Raw genomic sequence first — 26,909 nt, 5'->3', positions numbered from 1 at the left:
GCTATACCTTGTCCCCAGATGTGAAATAGTTATGGGTGAGGACAAAGTCACAAAGTTCAGCCACCAGGTTTGCCATGATGTTATCAGGGATACTGTTCCTGACGGCTTGTAGCCCATCTTTGTGTGGAATGTTGGTGTAGAGGGCTTCTATATCCATAGTGGCTAGGATGGTGTTTTCAGGAAGATCACCGATGGATTGTGGTTTCCTCAGGAAGTCAGTGGTGTCTCAAAGATAGCTGGGAGTGCTGGTAGCGTAGGGCCTGAGGAGGGAGTCTACATAGTCAGACAATCCTGCTGTCACTAAGGGACTTGTACAAAGAAGTTTGTGGCTGAGCTGGGAACTGAGTCCAGGCCTCTTGAGTTCAATATCTGACCCACTAGAGCATCCTTTTCTGGATGTTGGGGAAAGAGCAGCTTTCACTGACCCCAACACAATGGCTTTGATTTTTATTTTATTTTAGATGAGAGACAAAGGAGAGTCTGTTGTTTCCACTGCTCCTCTAATCTCTTTTTAACACCCCTCCCACCCCCTGCCCCAATTTTACTTATGTTTGAAACTGCTTCAGGCTCAAACATGTCACATATGTCTTCTGAACTGAAACCTGTCCTGCTACCAATTTTGATTAAACTTGGAGAAGTTGTACTGTATGTAAGAGAGCAGTATGATTGCTCAGAGCTCCAGTATGAAACTGGAGAAAAGCCTCTTGAGTCTTTGGGTTAAGTTTAGGGGCCCTGCTTCTCTTGACCTGCTGCTCATAAAAAGGGAAGAATTGGTAGGGGAAGTAGAAGTGGGTGGCAATCTGGGCATAAGTGACCATGAGATGGTCAAGTTCAGGATCCAGACAAAAGGAAAAAAGGAGAGCAGCAAAATACGGACCCTGGACTTCAGAAAAGCAGACTTTGACTCCCTTGGGGAACTGATAGTCAGGATCACCTGGGAGGGGGAAAGGAGTCCAGGAGAGCTTGGTGTATTTTAAAGAAGCCTTATCGAGGACACAGGAACAAACCATCCCGATGTGCAGAAAGAGTAGCAAATATGGCACTTGACCAGCTTGGCTTAACAGAGAAATCTTCGGTGAGCTTAAACACACAAAGGAAGTTTATAAGAAGTGGAAACTTGGACAGATGACTAGGGAGGAGTATAAAAATATTGTTCGAGCATGCAGGGGTGTAATCAGGAAGCCCAAAGCGCAATTGGAGTTGCAGCTAGCAAGGGATGTGAAGGGTAACAAGAAGGGTTTCTACAGGTACGTTAGTAACAAGAAGAAGGTCAGGGAAAGTGTAGAATCCTAACTGAATGGGGGAGGTAACCGAGTGACAGATAATGTGGAAAAAGCTGAAGTACTCAATGCTTTTTTTTTGCCTTGGTCTTTACAGACAAGTTCAACTCCCAGACTGCTGCACTGGGCAGCACAGTATAGGGAGGAGGTGAGCAGCCCTCAGTGATGAAAGAACAAATTATGGACTATTTAGAAAAACTGGACATACGCAAGTCCATAGGGTGCTGAGGGAGTTGGCCGATGTGATTGCAGAGCAATTGGCCGTTGTCTTTGAAAACTCGTAGCGATCCGGGGAGGTCCCGGATGATTGGAAAAAGGCAAATATAGTGGCATTCTTTTTAAAAGAGAGGAAGGAAAATCGGGGGAACTACAGACCAGACAGCCTCACCTCAGTCCCTGGAAAAATCATGGAGCAAGTCCTAAAGGAATGCATTTTGAAGTACTTGGAGGCAAGGAAGGTGATCAGGAACAGTCAATATGGATTCACCAAGGGCAAGTCATGCCTGACCAACCTGATTGCCTTCTATGATGAGATAACTGGCTCTGTGGATATGGGGAAAGCAGTGGATGTGATATATCTTGACTTTAGCAAAGCTTTTGATACAGTCTCCCACAGTATTCTTGCCAGCAAGTTAAAAAAAATATGGATTGGGTGAATGGACTATAAGGTAGCTAGAAAGCTGGCTAGATTGTCCAGCTCAACGGGTAGTGATCAATGGTTCGATGTCTAGTTGGCAGCTGGTATCAAGCGGAATGCCCCAGGGGTCAGTCCTAGGGCCAGTTTTGTTCAACATCTTTATCAGTGATCTGGATGATGGGATGGATTGCATCCTCAGCAAGTTTGCAGATGACACTACACTGTGGGGAGAGGTAGATATGCTGGAGGGTAGGGATAGGGTCCAAAGCGACCTAGACAAATTGGAGGATTGCGCCAAAAGAAATCTGATGAGATTCAACAAGTCCTGCACTTAGGATGGAAGAATCCCATGCACTGCTACAGACTGGCTAAGCGGCAGTTTTGCAAAAAAGGACCTGGGGATTACAGTGGAGAAGAATCGTAGAATATCAGAGTTGGAAGGGACCTCAGGAGGTCATCTAGTCCAACCCCCTGCTCAAAGCAGGACCAATCCCCAACTAAATCAAGCTGGATATGCATCAACAGTGTGCCCTTGTTGCCAAGAAGGCTAACGGCATATTGGGCTGCATTATTAGGAGCAATGCCAGCAGATCGAGAAGAGTGATTATTCGGCACTGGTGAGGCCACATCTGGAGTGCTGTGTCCAGTTTTGGGGCCCTCACTATAGAAAAGATGTGAACAAATTGGAGAGAGTCCAGCTGAGGGCAACGAAAATGATAAGGTGGCTGAAGCACATAACTTACGAGGAGAGGCTGAGGGAAGTGGGCTTATTTAGTCTGCAGAAGAGAAGAGTGAGGGGGGATTTGATGGCAGCCTTCAACTACCTGAAAGGGGGTTCCAAAGAGGATGGAACTAGGCTGTTCTCAGTGGTGGCAGATCACAGAGCAAGAAGCAATGGTCTCAAGTTGCAGTGGGGGGAGGTCTAGGTTGGATATTAGGAAAAACTATTTCATCTGGAGTGTGCTGAATCACTGGAATGTGTTACTTAGGGAGGTGATGGAATCTCCATCTGTAGAGGTTTTTAAAGCCTGGCTTGACAAAGCCCTGTCTGTGATGATTTAATTGGGGTTGGTCCTGCTTTGAGCAGGGGGTTGGACTGGATGACCTCCTGAGGTCTCTTCCAATCCTAATCTTCTATGATTCTAAATCAGCTGGACTATTGTTATGATGTTGGAGCAGAGCAAGAGGATTTCTGAAGCACACTCTTTGATGCTGTCATGTGAATGTAACTGTCCTTTGAAAGGGGATGCCTAGCAGACACTGCTGAGTATGGATTTGTTTTCAAAAGCACTTAAGGTTGTAGGGCTTGAGGGGAATAAGGTAATTTTTTCAAGTTCTTAATACAAATAAATGATTTTGTATGGATATGTGTAATATACACTAGATCAAATCCTGCTTGATTTACTCGTTATGGGGCCAAGTCCTGTTTACTGTACTCTTCTAATGATGTGCTGTGGATTGTTGTGATGGATCTTCTCACAAATCCTCTCCATGCTGCTGACTGACATGCTACAGGTTTATGACTTTGTTGGCTGTCCTGTGGCTGGTTTGTTCCTAGTTTAAACTCATGTGAGATTAGTGGATCTGGGAAAGGGAATTAAGCAACTGTTGAATGAAGAAGTACAGTTAGACCCACTTTATCTGTAAAGTGCATATGTGTAACAGCCCGCATTTAATCAGCTCCTAACATGGGAGTGTAGACCTCTATTTCCTTTGTTATGTTGCCATTTTATGCAGATTGACCTGACGGAGCTGCTTATCATGCCAAGAACAGATTTGTGTGGGATTGCTCCACAAGCCTGTGTTCTGAATCTTTTGGTGTTCCCTGCCAGTTGGTTGTGCTGATCTTAAAAAGGATTGACTGACACAAAATAGAGGCAGAGGGGGATTTGGCTCTACAATGAGTCATAGCAAAAAAAAAAAAATCTCTCCACACTATGTATCTGCATGTAACTTTGGAGCTGTCTGTAAAAATCCCCCAAAGCATTTGAATTTATAGGAATACATGTTGGCGTGCCATCCTTTTTCCCTGAATGAAAAAGTAGCCACGTGGCAGCCCAGTTTTAGGTGTGTATTAAGATCTATGTGATTGTACATTATGCACATTGTTTGTTAATTAAGCAACTGTTGAATGAAGGAGAAGTGAAATTCAGGAGCAATGAATTCAGTCTGACACACAGTCTATTTATTAAGTTTAAAACGATAGGGAGACTAGGATTTAAAGCAAAATAATGTCTGAGTTTTCTGTAATCAGATACCTGTATAAAGTTTAAACATAGTCCTCCAAGCCCACTAAGTGGTTCATTCAGATCTTTTCTGTAAACTGTTAATTTTTAGGGGTTACAACTTGGATTTTATTGTTCAAAGTCAGACCTGGGGCCAAATCTTGTTTACCCAACTCAATGGAACAAATAGTCCCATTAAAATCCATGTAAATGGTGTGAAATTATCGTTGGTATAAATAGCTGCTGCTCACTTGACTTCAGAGCAGTTGCACCTGCTTATAGCAGATCTGAATCTAGTCCCTGATCCCTAGTAAACAGCTGGATAACAGGAAGAGAAGAGCAGTTCAATGGGGGCGAGTAAAAGCTAGTTACAAGACATATTTGGGGAAAAAAATCCTTTTTGTGTGCTGAGCTGCTCAGCTTGAATAAGCATGGAAACAAACCTGCAGGGGTTAGTGCTACATTCACCCTGCTCCCTGTGAGGTGAACTGATCACAATGTGCAAATACCTGCTGGTATCACAATGCGCAAATACCTGCCAAAATCTGGACTGGGACCTTTTCCATGTGCAGGAAGAAGAACCTGCAGCCATGGTATGAAATTTAAGTAGAGGTCTAGGTTAGATATGGGGAGGGTTTTTACACTCAAACTAGTTGGAATGCTTCACCTGCTGCAAAGGAAATGGTGGGTGTGGCTAGTGTAATAGGATTTTGGGTTGGGCTGGCTGTCTTCAGGCTGTGTGTGTGTGTAATGTGGGGAGAGGTGGATTGTTCCAGCTACACTGAGAACCGTAGATCTTCCACGGTGCTGCCTAGCTCTGACTACTCAGTGTCTCTAATGACAGAGACTCCTGGGCCCCAATTCTGAGGTGGATCCTTGGGAAGAAGTGGTAGGGGAAGGACAAGTGTAGCTTTATGCTACCCTTGCACTTCCAGGATTCTGGCCCTCTTCTCAGCCAGTCCTAATGTCATTTTTGTTTTATGTGCGTTACTCCATAGAATGGGGTGCAATGAATCTTGTGGCTTTATAGTAGTCTGCACAGGCAGAAAGAGCTATTCAGGTGGTGAGTAATTTAAAACAGTTAATCACTGGGCAGACTCAGGTTAGGAACAGTACAGCTGTCGCATCGTTTAAATGCAGTTGGACTTCTGATCATCCCAAAGTTCTTAGGTTAGCTCATCAAGGCTTTAATGCGAGCTGGAGACTGGTGTGATGAAAGCCAGCACTGAAATTCCATGGGGTGGCGGTGAGGCTGGGGGAGGAGCTGGTGGGCTGTTAAATAACGATAATGTGTCTCGGGTATCTTAGCACAAGCTTGGATAGAAGAGTAATGGGGCATGGGCCTGTAACCCATACCCAAGTGTGACTTCAGTGGATTGCTTTCTAAGGAATACATGTGTAAGGTCTTGGATGTTCTTCTTGCCACTGAGGAGTGAGAAACTTTCCTGTGCGAGTGGTAGGACAGAGGCCAGCAGTTTCTGCAGAGTCTAAGCTTTCGTTATGCTTGCAAGGCAATCTACTAAAGGTGGACCTATGTGATGCTGTCTCCCCATATGCAGTGGCCAGGATGCAAGAAGCAGTGAGGGAAAGATCTCCTCCTCCTCCTCTACTCCAGCAGCCAGAGTGGCTTCCAACTGATCAGACACCTATTAGCCAGAACCCCTTAGGAAACCTCTGTGCATGATTCAGGGACACTAGAGCGCTATGCTAGGAATCCCAGGGCCCTCCCTCTTCCCAGCTGCTGGGGTTGTGGTGTGGGTTGGGCTTCTCAGGTGACCATTGTTCCTGTGGAGAGGTGTGTCCCTGCTTCTCACATTTGTCTGAGAGCATCCTGCACTCAAGAGGATGAAATAAATACCACCGATATAAATCAAGGTGTTGTAACAGTACCCCTCACATTAAAGTGAGTTTAGTTCTGTCTCTGATTTCGTATAACTGGACACTACGGCCATCTGTCGGAGAGGTGGCTGGTCCACAGACAGTCTCTTCTTCTGATGTTGTGTTGCATGGGATCAATTGTCGTTGCTGGGGTAGGCAAGGGGTTCTGCTTTGGAGTCATTGGAAGAACTTCCTCTGGTTAATCACCTAATGTATTTACAGGGACATCCTTTTCCCCTTGGTAGCATCTCATATGCTCTAGGACAGTGGGAGAAAGAATGCTCAATTGTTACATGCCAAAATGAGGGCAAGAAATTTCTCCCCTTCCCTTGATATTGCTGTTGAAAGTGAACATGTTGGGGACACACTTTCGGGGTTTTCACTCATAATTGGCATGATAAATGTGCACTAGAAGAGGGAGTGATTAGTGAAGGGGAGACGTGCATGTTTGATGTGGAAGAAAACCCTTTTTGTCCCTGAGAGCCACTTGGGATGTGGGAAGTATGAGTTTCTCTCTGCAGTAATAGTGCTGAAGCCTGGGAGATCCTGATGAGGTGCTGTTGAAGTGCTGGTTAAGCAAGTTAGAGCTGCCTCGGAGAAATGATAACTTGCATTCTTTTTATCTTCTAAAACCTGAACAAAATGCTTTGCAGGTATAGGATGTCAATCTAGTGTCTTCCACTAATAACCCCAACTCTGCTAGGAGGGAGGAGGGTATCCTCCCCAGTTCACCTTTTGGGATCTGTTTCCTCATATGTAAAATGATTTGCCCAAGGTTCCACAGCAACTCCATGGGAGGAACTGGGAATAGACCCCTGAGTGCCCAGTTATGGCCCCACACATTCCTTTAAGACCAATTTAATCTGTTTTGGTAACATCTGGCCTGTCTCCCATGGGCTTTTGATGGCCATGGTGGGGGGGGGGGGCCCTAAATGGCAAAACCCAATATTTGAATGAGACCTGTCAGTTCACATCTGGGATGAGACCTTTTAAAAAGAAAGATTTGTGTAGACACTGGAGAATGCCTGACCCTTCAGAAGAGTAGGCATCTGCTGCATTTCCCCTCTTCTCCATGCACCATGGACTGGCTTGCTGATACCTTGTACTGTACTTGGTGACATTATCACTGGTGATTATGTACTTAGTTTGCAAAGTGCTTAGGGATGGAAGGTGCTGTATCAAATGCTAACTAATGCATCCGATGAAGTGAACTGTAGCTCACGAAAGCTTATGCTCTAATAAATTTGTTAGTCTCTAAGGTGCCACAAGTACTCCTTTTCTTTTTGCGAATACAGACTAACACGGCTGCTACTCTGATAACTAATGTTGATCACTGTTTGGATAGGTTTATGCAGCATAAATGGAGGGCTCATCAGTTTGTTTTAGATGTTAGTTTGTTTAATCATTTAAATAAAATAAGATGGATAGTAATTGGCAGACAAGAAAGGGTCCATTGTTGGGCAGCACCGCTCACCGTGTGGCGTTTTGAGAGCTGGCAAGAAACATTTAATTTTGTTTCAAAATATGGATCACTTTACAAAATAAAGTTTGGAGCAGAATAACCTTTTGGCCACTGGCTATGCATCAGCCTGGGCACATTGGTTAATTTCTTGCTGTTGGCTAGTGAAATGAGCATGAAGGATGACCACCCACCGGGGATCCCTTTCCTTAAGTCACCATGTCATTCTTCACATTTTCAGTACAGCATTTGTTAAGGCAGCCAATGCGATCCGGCCCATAGAATGCTGAAGAGCATTCTGCCTCCTCGGCTCCTGCCATGGCCAGCCCAGCATGCCAGGGGCTACTGCCATTCCCTTGCCTCTCTCCTAATTGAATGCATCAGACTGCTGTATCTACGCTGGCAAAAACAGGCCCAGTAATTCACCCCTCGTGGCCGCTGGTGCAGCTCCACTTGTCTTTTAGCGATGATGGAGGCAGTAGTGTGGTGGGGCTCCAGGTGTCTATTACTGCAGCATCAGTAGATCCTGCTTGGAATAAAAATGCCCAAGCACTGTCTGTCCCGCTGCTTCTCCCATTGCTGCCCTATGTGGAGCTGCTTCAGTGGTGAATGGTGGATCCCATTTTTTTGCCTGGTATAGACATGGCCCAGGATGGTTCTCCTACAATGTGACTCATTGCCTGCTGGTCCTGATGAAACTTGCACAGGTGCCAACTCTGTGTCAGTTTCAGCAAATTCCTCACCTCACTTCGCAGCTTGACCCACCTCCCCTGTTTTTTCTGGTGTCATGGACAAATCAGACATTGGCACAGGCTTCAGGGTAAGGGGTGGTTAGTGGCAAGGAAGGCAGGGTAGGTAGGGATTTGTGCCTACCAAAAATCCCAGCTGACAAAAACCCTTCTTGGTCCAGCACTCCCAGTGATCTCCTGGAAATGAGCCAGTACCCAAGCGGCTTCCACCTGGGCATTAACTGTTCTCATAAAGGTTGGAGCAGAATTTGCTCTCCTGGTAAGATGGAGAGGCTGTATTTCTCACTCTGAGGGCTGGACTTCATTCATGTTTCCAACCTCCTGAGACGATTATATTCCTAGGGAAGGAACTGGGCCAGGTGAAAGTTTGTCATGTCAGTGCTCTTCAAGGGTTATGTGAGAAACCAAACGTCTTGTCACGTGGCCCATCCATTTAAGTAAACACAACTCATTGGAGTGGTTTCAGAGTAGCAGCCGTGTTAGTCTGTATTCGCAAAAAGAAAAGGAGTACTTGTGGCACCTTAGAGACTAACAAATTTATTAGAGCATAAGCTTTCGTGAGCTACAGCTCCGATGAAATGAGCTGTAGCTCACAAAAGCTTATGCTCTAATAAATTTTGTTAGTCTCTAAGGTGCCACAAGTACTCCTTTTCTTTTCACTGGAGTGGGTGGGTGAGATTCTGTGGCCTGCGTTGTGCAGGAGGTCGGACTAGATGATCAGAATGGTCCCTTCTGACCTTAGTATCTATGTATCTAAAAGCAAATAAGAACATGCAAATGGTCTGGGTATTGCCAGGGGTTGCTGTTCAACAGAGTGCCTGCTCCTCCTGTTAAACAGACTTCTCTTGAGAGCACCAGAATGCCAGCTATAATTGCTCTCTCCAAGCGCCAGTGTTTGGTTGGGTCACTAGTAGTCTGATTCTCTCTTCTTCTGTAGTGGGTGACTGTATAATAGCTTGTTGCAGTAGCTGATGAGAAACCAGATCATATGGAATGATATGAAGGGAGCATGCCTGTTTGGGTCGTTTCCCCCCACCACCACCAATAGAAGAGGAAAATCTGCTTGCCTCAATTTTCTCTTAGCCTCTGATCTCTGTTGATCAGCTACAAGCTTTCAATTAGGAGAAAGAAGTCTGTGTAACATATTCCAAATGCTGAATATGGCAAAACAGAAATGTGGGTGGGTGGCAAAGGATTAAACTTAACACTGGAATATGTCTAATAGACTAAAGTGGGTTGATACCTATGTGGCCATACACCTGGCTGATCAGCAGCAATATAACTTGATATTCCTCTCGTCCTGATCAAGGTGTTGGCTTATCAGGATCTCTTCTCAGGTCATTTAAAAAAAAATTCCCTCTATCTTATTTTTTGATTACCTTCTGCTGGCTTATGTATGTTGTGACCCACTGTGCCTGGGGTAGCCCTCACTGAAAATGCCAAGGTCAGGGCAGGCTGCAAAAGGAAGAGAAGTTACTCCCACAACTGATGGTTTAACACTGAAGTTAAACTCCCCAACCAGTCAGACTGTGCTTCTGATCCCTCACACTGGTTATCAAGAAACTAAAAAAGAAATCACACAGCGCCCTTTATTGCATTCCAGTTCTCTGGATCCCAATCAGCACCTAGGTCCAGTACAGTTAGAAGTTATTTATAAAACAATGTTCACATATACAAAATGTTACCAGGTCAGTATAGGTTTGGATCTTACCCAAAATACGATGCTGCCAACCAATCCTTTAGCATCTAAAACTAAAGGTTTATTATAAGGAAAAAAGAAAGAACAAGAAGAGTTGTTAAATGGTGAAGCAGTCAAGATACATTCAAAGTCCATATATCAGGTTCTTAGCAGTATTGGTGAGTTTTCTGGCTTGAAAGTCCCTCTGGAACACATCCAAAGTTTGGATGGGTTATTCAGTCCTCTGTTCAGAGCTTCATTTGTAGAAAAGTTACTCCAGAGGTAAGAAACAGGACTGAAGACAAAATGGAGATGATGCAGCTGCCCTTTATAGTCTTTTGCTGTGTGACTTGTACTTCCTTTGTCCAAAACACAAGCTACCCAACACATGGCATGGAATTTTGGAAAAGCCTTAGAGTTCTCTATCCACAGACATACCACGTGCCTTGCTGATCCATAAGGTATGTTCCCAGGTTCCTTTCAATGGGTTCATTGTACAGTTGATGGGCCCTTGGCCCTGTTCAATCTGTCTGGGGGTGTTACCCAGAAACACAGCACAAGTTTGAAATACAGATATACCATACATATCCATAACTCACGATACAAAGATGATACAAACAAGATTATCATACTTGGCAAATAATAACATTTTCATAGATACCTTACACGGCCTATCTTGTCAGATTCCTTGCATTTATAATATTGGTATCAGTGTTCCACATATTCCATACAATGTCACATGTGGAGCAGAGGTCCCCCAAGGCCATTGGGCTTATGGGATGATGCAGGCAGACAAGAGGTGGACAAGATGCCAGACTGGATCTAAAGGCAGAGGAGGCCTGGGATTACTTTAAATCAAAGCTGCAGAAGCTGTCGGAAGCCTGTATCCCAAGAAAGGGGAAAAAATTCATAGGCAGGAGTTGTAGACCAAGCTGGATGAGCAAGCATCTCAGAGAGGTGATTAAGAAAAAGCAGAAAGCATACAGGAAGTGGAAGATGAGAGGGATCAGCAAGGGAAGCTACCTTATTGAGGTCAGAACATGTAGGGATAAAGTGAGACAGGCTAAAAGTCGAGTAGAGTTGGACCTTGCAAAGGGAATTAAAACCAATAGTAAAAGGTTCTACAGCCATATAAATAAGAAGAAAACAAAGAAGAAGTGGGACCACTAAACGCTGAGGATGAAGTGGAGGTCAAGGATGATATCTGAGACTTTGCCTCAGTCTTTAATAAGGCTAAAGAGGATCTTAGGGATAATGGTAGCATGACAATTGGGAATGAGGATATGGAGGCAGATATTACCATATCTGAGGTAGAAGCGAAACTCAAACAGCTTAATAGGACTAAATCGGGGGGCCCAGCTAATCTTCATCCAAGAACATTAAAGGAATTGGCATCCGAAATTGCAAGTCCATTAGCAAGAATTTTTAATGAATCTGTAAACTCGGGTTGTACCGTGTGATTAGAGAATTGCTAACATAGTTCCTATTTTTAAGAAAGGGGAAAAAAGTGATCCGGGTAACTACAGGCCTGTTAGTTTGACATCTGTAGTATGCAAGGTCTTGGAAAAAATATTGAAGGAGAAAGTAGTTAAGGACATTGAAGTCAATGGGACAAAATAAAACATGGTTTTACAAAAGGTAGATTGTGCCAAATCAACCTGATCTCATTCTTTGAGAAAGTAACAGATTTTTTTAGACAAAGGAAACGCAGTGGATCTAATTTACCTAGATTTCAGTAAGGCATTTGATACCGTGCCACCTGGGGAATTATTAGTTGGGGATCAATATGAAAATTGAAAGGTGGATAAGGAATTGGTTAAAGGGGAGACTGCAACAGGTCCTACTGAAAGGTGAACTGTCAGGCTTGAGGGAGGTTACCAGTGGAGTTCCTCAAGGATCAGTTTTGGGACCAATCTTATTTAATCTTTTTATTACTGACCTTTGCACAAAAAGTGGGAATGTGCTAATAAAGTTTGCGGATGATACAAAGCTGGGAGGTATTGCCAATTTAGAGAAGGACTAGTATATCATACAGGAGGATCTGGATGACCTTGTAAACTAGAGTAATAGTAATACGATGAAATTTAATAGTGAGAAGTGTAAGGTGATGCATTTAGGGATTAATAAGAAGAATTTTAGTTATAAGTTGGGGACACTTCAATTAGAAGTAACAGAGGAGGAGAAGGACCTTGGAGTATCGGTTGATCATAGGATAACTATGAGCCGCCAATGCGATATGGCTGTGAAAAAAGCTAATGCGTTCTTGGGATGCATCGGGAGAGTATTTCCAATAGAGATAAGGAGGTTTTAGTACCGTTATATAAGGCACTGGTGAGACCTCACCTGGAATACTGTGTGCAGTTCTGGTCTCCCATGTTTAAGAAGGATGAATTCAAACTGGAACAGGTACAGAGAAGGGCTACTAGAATGATCTGAGGAATGGAAAACTTGTCTTATGAAAGGAGACTCGAGGAGCTTGGCTTGTTTAGCCTAACTAAAAGAAGGTTGAGGGGAGATATTATTGCTCTCTATAAATATATCCGAGAGATAAATACCAGAGAGGGATAGGAATTATTTAAGCTCAGTATCAATGTGGACACAAGAACAAATGGATATAAACTGGTAATTGGAAGTTTAGACTTGAAATTAGACGAAGGTTTCTAACCATTGGAGTGAAGTTTTGGAATAGCTTTCCAAGGGAAGCAGTGGGGGCAAAAGATCTATCTGGCTTTAAGATTAAACTCGATAAATTTATGGAGGAGATGGTATGATGGGATAACATGATTTTGATAATTAATTGATCTTTAAATATTCATGGTAAATAGGCCTAATGGCCTGTAATGGGATGTTAGATGGGGTGGGATCTGAGTTACCCAGGAAAGAATTTTCTGTAGTATCTGGCTGGTGAATCTTGCCCATATGCTCAGGGTTTAGCTGATCGCCATATTTGGGGTTGGGAAGGAATTTTCCTCCAGGGCAGATTGGAAGAGGCCCTGGAGGTTTTTCACCTTCCTCTGTAGCATGGGACATGGGTCACTTGCTGGAGGATTCCCTACTCCTTGAAGTCTTTAAACCACGATTTGAGGACTTCAATAGCTCAGACATAGGTGAGAGGTTTTTTGCAGGAGTGGGTGGGTGAGATTCTGTGGCCTGCGTTGTGCAGGAGCTCGGACTAGATGATCAGAATGGTCCCTTCTGACTTTAGTATCTATGAATCTATAAGTGGATCGAATAGGTGGTCCTCCCACGTCTCTTGCTTTAGATGGAGCCCCATTGTACCACTGTGCTCTCAGTAATTCTGAGAAATGAGCTTCCCCTTTATGCCATAAAGCACAATCCTATAGGTAGCAGCCTCATTAAATGTCACCAGCACAGTCTAGTTGGGTAACTTGTCCTTCACACGAGCCGGATGCAACAATGGATATTTTTAAGTTTCTATATTGAGGAAGTAGCTGGGGACAACAGATAAGGAGAGTCGTATAGTATTGGCAAGAGCTACTCTATGAAAATTGCTGATGGTGGTTTCAGGCAGCAAAGGTCAGATGTGCTGGCACAGGTTGACAGCACTTACTTTCATTTGTGAGATGTGGCTACAGTGGACTAATGGTGGGATCAAATTTTTAATAGAGGAGGGTTTTGTGCTGCTGCTCAAAGAGAGGGCTGGGAATTGGGGAGACAGGCAGCGGATTGCTCAACTTCTGACCATCAAAAGCAACTTATTTGTGCAATGCAAATTCAATTACTCGACCCCAGGCTGGATACTCCCGTGTGGTAGTCAAGCCCTAACTCTTCCCATATCCAGCTTGATAATGAAAGCAATTAAGTCACCCTGGCCTCAGTCCTGATTCTCACTCTGAAGGAGGAGATATGAACCAGGGGAGTTATTCTGATGTCATTCAAACCAATGGCAAACTCCCAGTGGTCTTCAGCAGGCTTGGGCCTAAAGTCTCTCTTGATAGTGGGTCAGGGTTGCCTGGCCTGTTGTTTGACTCAGTCTGAGAAGCTAACAGACGATTCCCTCCTGTCCACGCTGACACCCGAACCATTAAATCAAAGGGCCCAGTGTGACAGTTGTTACTTAAGCAAAAATCTCATTGATTTCAACGGTCATTTTGCCAAGCGAAGGTGTAGGAGCAAGCCTGTGCCTTATGGGTTATGGTTTGTTTGGCCCTGTCCACATGTTGGCCAGGTAAGCCACATGAACTGGACCACATTTTAAATGGTTCCACTGATCTAGTTTCAGGGGCCCAAGACAGAATTATATTTGTCTGGTTATAAATACTTGTAGAGTTTCCATAGGTGTCCAAGTTTTATGCACTGCTGACAGAGGGGAAGCTAAGACAATACCAATTTACCAAAAAATTGCTGTTAAAAGTATTAGGTGACTTTAATCTGAGATCTCCTCCACTGAGCAGAGAACAGGAAGATCTCAGTTTGAAAATCTCCAGGCTCTGGTCAAGACCCTCTTTAGGTGGGGTTTATGTAGATTGCTGAAGATTGGGGAAGAGTCTCGGGAGAAGAGAAAGAAAGGAAAGATAGAGGAGGAAGGGGGATGTAATTCAATTATTCTCCTCTGTGTATATCTTTCTTGACTATCCTATAGGTATGGGATTACTGTGTCTATAGCAAAGCATCGAAATGAACTCAGGATTTTTACTATATTGTTTTCCTGTGCAAGGTATACTATTTTAGCCTTTTAGCTGCGGGGACCCCGCACCCTCTCCAACATGCCAACCACAGCCCTGAGCCACCTTCCACACCCCAAACCCCTCATCCCTGGCCCACCCCAGAGCCCACACCCCAGCTAGAGCCCTCCCCTCCCCCCACACCCTAACCCCCTGACCCAGGCCGGAGCCCCCTCTTGCACCCCAAACCCCTCATCCCCACACCCCAGCCAGAGGCCAATGAAAATGAGTGAGGGTGCGGGATAACGAGCAAGAGAGGGAGTGGGGAATGGAGTAAGCAAGATGGGGCCTTGGAGAAGGGGTTGGGCATGGGCGTGGCCTGGGGGAGGGGCCTCAGGGCAGAGGTGTTTGGTTTTGTGCAATTAGAAAGTTGGCAACTCTGGGGGGGGGGTGTCTCCAGCAGTGAGGTTTAGGAGTCTTCCATCCTCTTAACCTCTCTCCAAATCCCCTTTTCCCTGGTCCTCTTCCCCCCACAGCCAGAAGGGGATTCAAAGGGCATGACTAGCCAGAATACTGTCACCTGAACTTTTCAAGGTGACTGCTTGCTCTCTTCTTCCCCTCCAGGGTCAATGTCTCATGCTCAGCCTGTCCCCTGTGGTCAAGGCACAGAAGCTGGGTATCTTTACAGGGCAGGTTACTCAGAAGTGGCCCGAGCAGTGTCTGGTCTAAGATGAGGCACAGCTAGTGGAGCACAATAGATGACAAAACCGTTAGAGCAGGGCCCTATATTCTCACATTCTGCTTGGGGGTAGGGAGACGGGGACTGTTCCATAATTTGGCAACCCCTCAAAAGTTAGGAGAACCCCTTAGTCCCTTGGCTTTCTGGCTCCCAGAAGCTTGCTGTCTGAATTCTGATTGGCTAGTGGTGGTAGCTGTAAGCTAGCCTCAAATGAGTTTTGGATGTCCCTTTCCTTGGGACTTGCAGGTTGGACACTGATTGCCACAATTTAGAGGGAGTGATTTTCAGTTTGCTTCCCCTCATCCATGCCCCTTCCCACACATGCACACATCTCTCCCCATCTTCCTTGGAGGACAAGCCTGGGACAGAAATAAAAATGAGGCAACCGTACATCTTCCTATCTGCAACTCTATGCAATTCCTTTCAAGTTTGGAAGGATTTTCACTTTACAGACCTAATATGTAACAGGGAGAATTTCAAAGGCAGCATTAGCAGGGAGATGAGCCAGACACGGATCATGCCAGCTGAGTGAAGCAAAAGAGGAGACTTTATTACTATTCATTAATCATTCAGGAAGGAGGGGCTGGCGTTCCCCTTTGCTAGCCTCCCCCCTTGTGCTGACACGTTCAGTATGAGGCACAGTGATGCAGGCTGGAAGTAGTCAGGTGAAGGATTTAGTGAAGGTTACATTTCAGGGCAAACCATTATTTAGAGAATGACAGAAGTGGGTTTTTAAAGACTTCTATTTCTAATTTGCTTTTCTCTCTTTACTAGGCACCCTGATAATCTCTGCTTAGGTGAGGTGTGTTAGGCTTAGGCTGGGATCTGCATCAGCCCCTTTGCCCCCAAAATGGCTGTGAGCTCATACCATCCCTAAGCAGGCAGTTGAGGGTAACACAATATCTCAAGTGCAGAGCAACCACAGCATACTTTTTTCTGCAGCCTCCACTAGCTCAGCCCCATGGAGTTGTGATTCATCAGGCTTTGTTCATCAGGTTCATGTGTCAATGCCTTTGGCTGCCTGTAGACTCTATAGGTTAAAGCTTTTAGCTGCAGGCAGTGTTGGGTGGTTATTAGAAATTAGTTTGTACTGGGAGGAAGAGCAAACTGCCTACTTCAGTATAAGGCAGTATCACACTGGTAGTGCTAGTACATTATTTTTCATTAACCACTTTGAATATTATCTGATTTACAGAGAATAAGAAAAAATGAAAATATCTGTAGACCTCAGTGCCCTTTCCAAGTGGAGTAACAGGCTGTATCCCCATTCTATAGCTGGGGAAACAAAGGCACAAAGTGGCCCAAGGTCACGGAGCAAGTCGATGGCTGAGTCAGGGATACCAGGTCCCTGTCTCCCAAGGCTCAGAACACAGTTTCCTTAGTGATGCATCCAAGCTGCAAAGTTTAGATCCAGATCTGAATTTCCCAAAGCTAGGGGTGTTTGAGAGCTTTGATTTGGGATAGGATTTAAATTTTAGTAGGTAGGTGTTTTCTGTGTCTGGCACATGGCAGACCCTTTCATTAGTTCTGCATTAGGCTATTATGGGAATGTATTGCCTATTTAAGTGATTTAAAGTGGCAGCCAGTTACATGAGCACTTTCTTTTAACACATCTGAAGTTCTTTTGAATTGGTGTCAAGTGTCCAGGTTAAGCTATGGGCATGATGCAGTCATAGAAGAGAGGTGTGAAGAGAATAATATCTCATTATTTGGCACCCCTCCATCTGCAGGAAAAGTGTCCTTCTGCAGCTGTGACGGGATACACAGGGCAGCTCAAGGGAAACAATAGCTGCATCACAATAGACAGGGTCAGTCTGAGGTTGATGCACATTGGTGTAAGTTTCTCTCTCGCCCAGGGAAGTTCTCTGCCTTGCAAGCCCATACTAGGAGCTCTCTCTCAATCTGATCAACAGTGTATATTTATAACCGGCAGCTCAGCTGGATTTGCTCCAGTACTTCATAGCTGAAAAGTAGAATGAGTCCAAAGAATGAATAATTGTTCCCGTGCAGAAGGTTCGTAAACTCGGTGTGTCCTGGCTTCAGGACATGGTTTAACCTGTGCTTATGTTTCAAATCAGTCCAGTTTCCTCATTTCCTTGGGCTAGTTTCTTAAATAACTGATTTGAGCCCTGGTTTGATCACTGTCCTCCTTCCCCCGGAGCCATTAAAGGACCTTGCTTGGTGGTTTCAAAGTTGTGAGTGAACGATGCTTAGGGCAGGTCTACGCTACAGACCTATATTGGTATAACTACATCGCTCAGGGGTATGAAAAATCCACACCCCCTGAGTGATGCACTTATACCAGCCTAACCTGCCGTGTAGACAGCAGTGTGTCAGCAGGGGAACTTCTCCCATCACCATAGCTACCGCTTTTTGGGGAGGTGGATTAACTACGCTGATGGGAGCAGCTGTCCAGTCAGTGTAGGAGCATTTTCCTTAAAGCGCTAAAGTGGTGCCGCTGCACTGGCGCAGTTATGCTGCTGCAGCTCTGTACGTGAAGACAAGCCCTAAGTTAGGCTCCGACCTTGCAGTTGGATCTGTGCTTTCCTCTCCACAAAGTCCGTCAAGCTTTGTGTGGGCGCAGGGATTCATCTGCTCTGATCTGACAGCAGTACAGGGCCCAAGGCCTAGATCCTCAAAGGTATTTGGAGCCTGACTCCCATTAGAGTCGAGGGGAATTAGGTGATTAGGGCCATAGGCGCAGACTCTGTGGGTCTCTGGGGCTGGAGCCCCTATGGGAGAAAAAATGGTGGTGCTGAGCACCCACTGGCAGCCCCTCAGGGCTAAGGGCGGAACTGGGCAGGAAGAGGCGTGGCAGGGTGGGGCCTTGGGGGAAGGGGTGGAGTGGGGGCGGGGAAGGGGCGGAGTGGGGGTTGACCACCCCCTGGCAGTTTGAAAAGTCGGCACCTGTGATGAGGGCTATGGTTCACTACACCTTATGTCTCTCAGTGGTATGAGTAACCCCCCTGCTCTCCGAGTGACATCAGTTACACCGATCAAAGCGCTGGTGTGCGCAGCACTGTCAGTGGGAGAGATTAACACTACAGTATTTGTATGGGGTGAATTGAAGAAAACCAAAAAAAGTATATCATTTTTACAGTGCAAATATTTGTAATAAAAATAATATACACTTTGATTTCAATTACAAGCCAGAATACAATATATCTGAAAATGTAGAAAAATGTTCAAAATATTTAATAAATTTCAATTGATATTCTATTTAACAATGTGATTAAACTGTGATTAATCATAAATAATTTTTTTAATCGCAGTTAATATTTTTGTTAATCATGTGAGTTAACTGTAATTAATCAACAGCCCTAATCTGATCTAAAAGATGAGGCCTTTGAACGATGCTGTGCCCTCATCGATGTGCTGGTTAGGTCAGCACTGTGACCTCAGCCACAGCCCATTGACCTGAGTGGGAGTCTTTCCGTTCACCTCACTGGCCTTTGAAACAGCCCATAGTGCAGGTGTCTCCCATGCCTCTGCATGTTTGGCTGTCTTATGAGATGTGACAGAATCGGTGGTGATGGATTCTTCCTAAAAGGGAGGGGGGAGGCCCTGCCCCTCCGCGTTCCCTCCCCCCCCAAGACCCCAGCCAAGCCAGAAGCCAGAGCCAGGCTGGGGAGCGGGGGCCCTCCACCTGCTCGGGGTTGGGGCACAGCTCCATCTCTTACCCTGACCTGGCTTTGGGTTCTGGTCTGGCCTGGGGATGGGGCCTTGGGGGACATGGTAAGAATGGCACGGGCAGCTGCGAGGAGCCACAGAGCCTCCTTCTGCCCTGGGCGGGGGACTCGGGGGGGTGGGTCAGGGGATGCTCTCTGGCCCACCCACCCTGGGCAGGTGGAGGGTCTGCGGCTCTAAGAGCTGCTGGGGCTCTCCATGCTGCTCTTACTCGGGCTAGGCTCCAGCTTCCGGTCTGACTGGGGGGCAGGGCCTTGGGGGCAGAAGCAGAAGAGCAGGGAGTCGGGCCCATGGCAAAAGGTGGCCCCCCTCTGTTTCAGTGCCCCTGGACAGGATCACAGCACAGGCTGGTACAGAACCTTGCAGGTGCAGAGATGGAACCATCCATGGCCACAGGAGATAAAGAAGTGTGCTCATTGCTCAGATTAGAGGACATCTTGCTCCCATCTCCTCTGGAGTCCGGAGAAGTGGGTCATGCAGTGCATCAATGAATTATTTTGCTAGTGTTAAAGAAATGGAAATGTGGAAGAGGAGCCTGAGTGTATGTCAGTGCTCACAGTGGGGCACAGTTCTGCATAAGCTAGGCAAAACCCAATAGAAGCTCCAATGTGTCTGGATATGTCAATTCTCTGCATGGCTACCCTGCCATCCCTAAATGTCATAGTGCTCACAGCAGCACTTGTTAGATGTGGGATTAAATTTCCAACGCTTTGGCTATGTATGCAGAACATCCCATCCTGCTTGAATTCCTCCATTTTTATCTTCCAAGTCGCTTACTTCGAAGTGGGAAATATTACCCTGCAACTATTTTTGATTTTAATTCTCTCATTAAAATTAGAGATGAGGCCTAATCCAAAATCTCAGGCCCAAATCTCACCCCCGTGCTCAGATTTGTAAGCACATGATCCAGATCTGAACTTGTGTAGCTGCCTTCCGTAGTGTCTATTTCTCTGTGATGCTTCTCTCTCACTGTTTTTGGTGGATTGCCTCTTTCCGTTTCTAAAGAGCTTGCCTTCCTGATTGCCCATTGTGAGGCCTTCTATGGTAGAGAGCAGTTGCGTTCAGTTGCAGAATGTTAGTGAGTTGCTTAGCACGCTTGTGTTCTTTCTCTGTTGCGCTTGCTCTCGCACACTCTCTCGGAGACTTTGTTCATTCTTGGTGGTTTTCCTTCTTCATCTAGATGAAGAAATAAATGTTTGAAGTTTGTATATGGGGAAAACATGACATCCCTAATATATATATAAAATGGAAAACCCTGGATTCTAATACTTCTGGATTTTTGTGAAATTGGTATCTGGATCTAAACTCCGTAGCCCTGTTATTTAAAACATACCTTTAATATTGATTTCTCTTGCCCCACCCCCAACTCCTTGATATCAACCAGACAACACTTTGTCTGTTTCTGAAATCTGTCTGGGATGTCACTTTGAAGGGACTAGAAATTGTATGGAAGAATCCAGTTTTTCTTGCATTGTTACTTTCTTCTTCTCTCCTAGGTGACTCCTGGCAGCAAAGCTGCAATAGCCAATTTATATATAGGAGATGTCATCGTGGCAATTGATGGGGAGAACACGGATAACATGACACACTTAGAAGCACAGAACAAAATCAAGAGCTGCATAGATGAGATAACTCTGACAGTCGGCAGGTAAGTCACTAAGAGGATGTGCTCATCCTGGGGGCAACCGTTGTTGTGTTGTACTTAGATGGCAACAGTATCTGATTGGCTTATCTGTCCTGGCCTCTTTTCTGGGTTAAGTGGCATGGTTTGGATTGCAACAATGAATTGCAGTTCAGCCTTTAAACTTAATGCTGTTTGCATGTGTTCGCTGCTCTTTGGCACAATGAAAACAGCAGTCCAGGTGGCCAACTGGCTGATAGTTGGACACATTGCTAGGCCTGTTCTGTGACTCCTGACAGGAGGAAACGGAAGGAAGATAAGTAGCTGGGATCTTTTCATTCTAGTGGACATGTAAGACCAAAGTAATAGCACTCTAGCAGACTGAGTTTTATTTTTAAGCTCTGATACCCCTGTTGTCATAGTAACTAATAGCCAAGGTGGCGGAGTAACCACGAGCATGCATCTTCATGATCAATTCATTTAGCACTATGGGGCTTCCTGCTCTATGAGCTGTTAGCCAGCCAGTTCTGGCCACGTACAAGGATACTAGCAAGAATTAGATTTACCTTTAAAGTTTAATGGAGTTACTCACTCAAACAATGCAGACTGACATGGTGCCCAAACTGCAGTGTTTTCTTTCGGTAGCTCGGTGCTTCTGCCTTTTGGTACTTTTGGCGGCCCCTGATGAGCTGCACTTTAAGTGGAATGCATGCAGCTTGACAGCAGGCCATGTGGGTGACTGCAAGGATAGCATTGCAAATTGCCAGTGCATCATTTGAATGTGAACTCACCTGTTGAGTTCTAGGAATGAAACACCCTCAGTAATCGGGGAACAGCTGTGCAAACCAGAGCCTTTCTGTGTCTGTTAGATAAAATGATTTATTGGACCAACTTCTCAAGCTTTTGAGCCACACAGAGCTCTTCTCTCACCAATAGCAGTTGGTCCAATAAGAGATTACCTCTCCCACCTTCTCTCTCTAATATCCTGGGACTGACATGGCTACAACTATACTACATATATGTTAGATAAAATATCAGTTTAGTACCCTTGTAGCAGAGAGGGAGCAGTAAAGTCCTAGAACACTGCACTAGTTGAGACTAAAGGAAAGCGAGGAGTAGCCTATGGAGGGTGTTCAAACTGGCTTTAAATCTCCCTGCGTAAGCTCCTCAGATGGTTTTGATAAAGTCTTCAGCATTGTGGGTAGCAGCTGAAGTTCCCCCTGGAGCCTAGTTATCTGTCAGATACCATTGCATGGATTTGTCTTTAAACCCTTTATGGCTCTTGTAGGTTTTCTTTAGTTCTGCCACTGAGCCAATTGTGAGTCATTATTGTAGGGCACAGATGTCTCACCTTATCTTCCATTCTGAGCTCTCGGGAGAGAGACTTCTAGTTTCCCCTGCCACTCGTGGCCTGGCATTTGCACCATAGGCACACAGAGACACAGCAAAGGGGAAAGTGTGATCTCCTTCTCCTAAGCCCGTTGCTTTTTAAAAATCTGGGGTCTGACATTTCAGAGGTACTGAGGACTCGCAGCTCCCATTTACTTTGTTTGTCACTTTGGAAATTTGGTCCTTAGGAGCCTTCTTTGTTGCCCTTCTTTCCTCCACAATAAGCTTTCAATCCTCCGTTCTTTCCCCAAAGGGTATCTGCAAACTGCCTGCTTTGCCCGTGTCCTTGGAGTTGCTCTCTCTGAGGTGGTGCTGGGGGACTTATTTGGGTGAGGGGACTCCACAGCCCAGGGCTGATCTGCAGTATTGAGAATTCTAACATTGTTTGGATAGTTCCAATAGTTCATCAGGCGCGTCCCAGTCCAGTAAGAGGTCGTGCTCCCTGCCCAAAGGAGCTGACAACTGAAAGCTGGGAGCTGGGGACCGGGTTCAGTGAAAGTGGTGTTACTAGCCTGGGTTAGGCCTACCATTTCTCATGATCAGGATGGTGCAGAATATAACTTGGCAGCCCTCTTGCTTCCTGTAGGGAAGCGCGTGTGCCCCTTTGAAGTATCCTGTTTCCGCCTGAGTGGGTCTGGTTAGCCGGGAGTTGAGGAGGGCATAGCTGGTAGAGCCTGTGGGCAAGAGCACCCTTACAGATCATTTAGTCTGTTAAATGTGTGTGCTAATGTTAATCAGCAAGTCATTTACTTTATGGCTGCCCTTTGTGCATTTCATTAGAGCAGGGCAGGGAAGCAGCCCAGCAGAATAATTCTAACCAGCTGAGCAGGCATGCAGAGCTGGGCAGTGGCTCTGAATGAATATAATCCAACTTAGTTTTGCAGTGCGCTCTCCATACATAGCATCACCAAATGCTCAATGAGACACCATCTTCTATTGTGCTGATATGCTCAGGAAATTAGTGCCATATGCCAAAATGAGCTCTGGGATTGGTAAGAAATGTGAGGGGGAGGGAGATCTCTGTCTGTCCATCTTAGGGCTTTATATTACCCCACCCATCACTGTAGCATCTGAGCACCTTCCACATAAAATCAGTAACAATAGCAAAGTAAAATAGCAAAGCAAAAGGACTTCATAAAATCTCTGGCACCTATCGCTTTCCAGGGTCAAAGCTCTGCTTCGGGGTGGGGCTTGTGGGGTTTTTTAAGGGTGGTGTTTGTAGGAACTCAGAAATAGAAGGGGTGCTTGTATGGTGGAAAGGCTCTCGAGGAAGGTTGTTCAATGTTTCCTAAAGACAGTCACATTCTGGATTTGACTGATCTCCTCTTGTAGATTGTTCCATAGCTGGATCCGTTAAACAAAGAAGGCTTTGTCCCCAGCTCTTACATGCTTCACCCTTGGATTTGTGGTCTGCATTGCCCCAGAGGAGCATGGCTATTGCACTTGTTCATAGATAGAAATTTGGTCTTTGATGTAGCTGGGGCTTGATCTATGAATTGCTTTGAAAATCAAGACCAAGGCCTTAAACTGGCATCAGAAGCTTCCTGGGGGCCAGTTGAGGGACTTGAGTCCAGGCATGATGTGCTCATGGCGCCCTAATTCATAGAGAAGATGAGCAGATAGTCTGTGCATCATCTTCACAGTCATGCTTCAGCTACAGTAATCCAGCCTCGAGGTAATGAATGCATAGATCACTGTGGCCAGGTTTTCTTCTGGGAGGATAGGATGAAGTTTTCTAGCGAGCTGGAGGTGGAAGAAGGCATTTTTGGAAACTGAAGCTACCAAGAGTAATACAAACAGGTCCAGGGTGGAATTTTCTTTTCTAGTTAGCGCCATACGTATCCAGTTGATCCAAACAATGAATTATGCTGACAACTCTTCACATCATCCGATGCTTGGGTCTGGTCCCTGATCTAAGCAGAATGGTTTGAGGATCCTGTTCACTGTGTGCAATAGCTCTGCTGGCTGAGATGACTGGCCCAGTAGTCCTATGACTGTGCTGGACAGGGCATCAAGAACACTCGGTATGGTGGATACAATGTGCTTGGCCACTGGAAGGCTTTCTGTGGGAGAGGAAACCCTTGCTCACCATTGACTTGTCCAAACTCTGTCCATAAATTGATGGCAGGGATGGAGCTTAGGAGCTCCTAGCTCCATCTGTGGTGTCTAGTCCCTGTCATTCATGATCCCGGCCTGTTCAGAGAGTGTTTGTTCCTTTGTACAGAATGAAAAGAAAGGAAGATGGAAAACAGTGTGTTAAGATGAACTCTTCCTGTAAGGGCTTCTCTGGGCTTTTGCTTCTGGAAGAAACTGCCATAATGACTTAATGAATGGTGTTTGTGGGGCAAAAGATACTTCACTCACTTCTTTTTCTGAAGTGTCAAACTAGCAGAAAACAAGCCCTTAAAAACTATCCACAGGGACTACTAAATGGAAATGGGAATAGATAATACATTTGGTAAGGAGACTGTTGTTAATCCCAGATGACTTCTCTGCAAGCAAAGAAGGTAACTGCAGTCAGGTGTGCAGAAGTATTCCACCAAGCCGTGAGACAAATAGGAGAATGAAAGCCAGTGACTGCCCATGCCTTCAAAGCTATTCATAGGGTGCATGGAGCAGAAAGCTGGAATAATTCCTCGGCTATGTTCCTTCATGGGGAGGGAGCTGTTCAAAAATAGAGAACCAAAAGCCCATTATCAGAATGCTCTTCTGGAAACAAGTAGGATCTTCAGGGTTAGGTTCAGCTCCATAAGCCCTAATGAAGCGTTAATAGTTAGTATAAATTTAAGTTGTGGATCAGCAGGACTATTACTATGATGCCTCATAGGCTATATAAGGGTATTACTGACAGAGGGGCCTTGGGCCCAAATAACATTTCTCCTCTTCCCCCCCCCCCCCAACACACGGGGCCCTAACCTCTGCCCCTCCCCTTCCCCCCAAGACCCCACCTCTGGGGGGAGGGAAGGATGAGGGGTTTGGGCCAGCTCCACGCAACGGGGAAGGGGCGGGGGGGGGGAGTATGCTTACCTAACCATACACAGCTTGACACTGGCTTCTGGCCTGGCTAGCGAGCAGGGCCACAGAGGGAAGAGAAGGAGCAGGGCAGCAGGCCCATGGCGGTGGGGGGAGGAGGGAGAAGCACAGGACAGAGCGAGAGTCCTAGCGCTCCTGCAGGGGCCCCCAAATTGGCCAGGGCCCCTGGGCACAGACCTCATTGCCCTGTGCAGTAATCCACCACTGATTACTGACAGTGCTGAGATTGTGTGTCCTGAAGGCCAGGGGAATTGCAGAAACCTTTCTTTGATATTCAACATCATACTGTCCAAGCTGATAGAATCATAGACGTGTAGGACTGGAAAGGACCTCAGTAGGTCATCTAGTCCAGTCCCCTGCACTCAAGGCAGGACTAAGTAATAACTAGATCATCCCTGACAGGTGTTTGTCTAACCTGTTTTTAAAAATCTCCAATGATGGAGATTCCACAGTTGCCATAGGCAATTTGTTCCGGTGCTTAGCTACCCTGACAGCAAGCTTTTTCCTAATGTCCAACTTAAACCTCTCTTGCTGCAATTTAAGCCCAGTGCTTTTTCTCCTATCCTCAGAGGTTAATGAGAACAATTTTTCAGCCTCCTTCTTGTAATAGCCTTTTACATACTTGAAAACTGTTATCAGGTCCCCCCTCAGTCTTCTCTTCTCCAGACTAAACAAACCCAGTTTTTTCAATCTTCCCTCATAGGTCACGTTTTCTAGACCTTTAATCATTTTTGTTGCTCTCCTCTCCTCTGGACTTTCTCCAGTTTGTCCACATCTTTCCTGAAATGTGATGCCCCAAACTGGACACAGTACTTCTGCTCCTCTCTGTGCTGATAAAGTCTCAGCTGAAGAATTACTTCTTAGTGTCTTGCTTACAACACTCCTGCTAATACATATTGACATATTTAGCTTGTGATCCACTATGACTCCCAGATCCCTTTCTGCAGTACTCCTTCCTAGGCAGTCATTTCCCATTTTACAAGTGTACAATTGATTGTTCCTTTGTATTTGTACTTTGTATTTGTCCTTATTGAATTTCATCCTATTTACTTCATTTTAATCCTGTCCTCCAAAGCTCTTGCAACCCCTCCCAGCTTGGTCTCATCCATAAACTTTATATGTGTACTCTCTATGCCAGAGGTGGGCAAACTACGGCCCGCGGGCCACATCCAGCCTGCAGGACTGTTCTGCTTGGCCCCTGAGCTCCTGGCCCGGGAGGCTAGCCCCTGGCCCCTCCCATGCTGTTCCCCCTCCCCTGCAGCCTCAGCCTACTGCACCGCCAGTGCAATGCTCTGGGTGGTGGGGCTGCGAGCTCTTGCTGTGCTGTGCAGCGCAGCTGCAGAGCCACAGCCTGACCCGGTGCTCTGTGCTGCGTGGTGGCATGGCTGGCTCCAGCCGGGTGACACGGCTGCATGTCCTGGTGCTCTGGTCAGTGCGGCTGTAGCACCGCCAGCCACTGATGCTCCAGGCAGCACGGTAAGGGGGCAGGGAGCAGGGGGAGTTGGATAGAGGACTTGGTGGTCAGGGGGTGTGGGTGTGGTCAGGGGGTCAAGGTGATCAGAGGGCGGGGTACGGGGGTTGAATGGGGCCGGGGGTCCCGGGGGGCGAGTCAGGAAGGAAGGGGGGTTGGATGGGGTGGCAGGGCGGAGGGTCCAGGAGCTGTCAGGAGACAGGGAGGGGTGGATGGGGCAGGGGTCCTGGGGTAGCCATCAGCGGACAGGGAACAGGGGAGGTTTGGATGGGGCAGGGGTCCCGGGGGGGGGGGGGGCGGGCGGGCAGGCGTTGGGGTGAGAAGTGAGGCAGGGGGTTGGATGGGGGGGGGCCAGGCCACACCTGGCTGTTTGGGGAGCTACCCGATGTGGCCTTCCGGCCAAAAAGTTTGCCCGCCCCGCTCTATGCCATTATCTAA

At 46.1% G+C, this 26,909-nt stretch overlaps 1 protein-coding gene across 3 annotated transcripts in view; it reads left to right on the top strand.

Moving 5' to 3' along the window:
- PDLIM1 (PDZ and LIM domain 1) overlaps positions 1-26,909 on the top strand; it is a 90,942-nt gene that overhangs the window by 7,145 nt on the left and 56,888 nt on the right. For all 3 annotated transcript variants that reach the window (XM_038409553.2, XM_038409548.2, XM_043518436.1), the window contains exon 2: positions 20,454-20,605. In XM_038409553.2, the coding sequence (XP_038265481.1) occupies positions 20,454-20,605 (152 nt within the window). The remainder of the gene's footprint in view (positions 1-20,453; positions 20,606-26,909) is intronic.

This window comes from Dermochelys coriacea, chromosome 7 (assembly GCF_009764565.3).
Source record: "Dermochelys coriacea isolate rDerCor1 chromosome 7, rDerCor1.pri.v4, whole genome shotgun sequence".
Lineage (NCBI taxonomy): Eukaryota > Metazoa > Chordata > Testudines > Dermochelyidae > Dermochelys > Dermochelys coriacea.
Note: the sequence above shows the minus strand (reverse complement) of the source record. Positions and strands in the feature narration are given on the sequence as shown.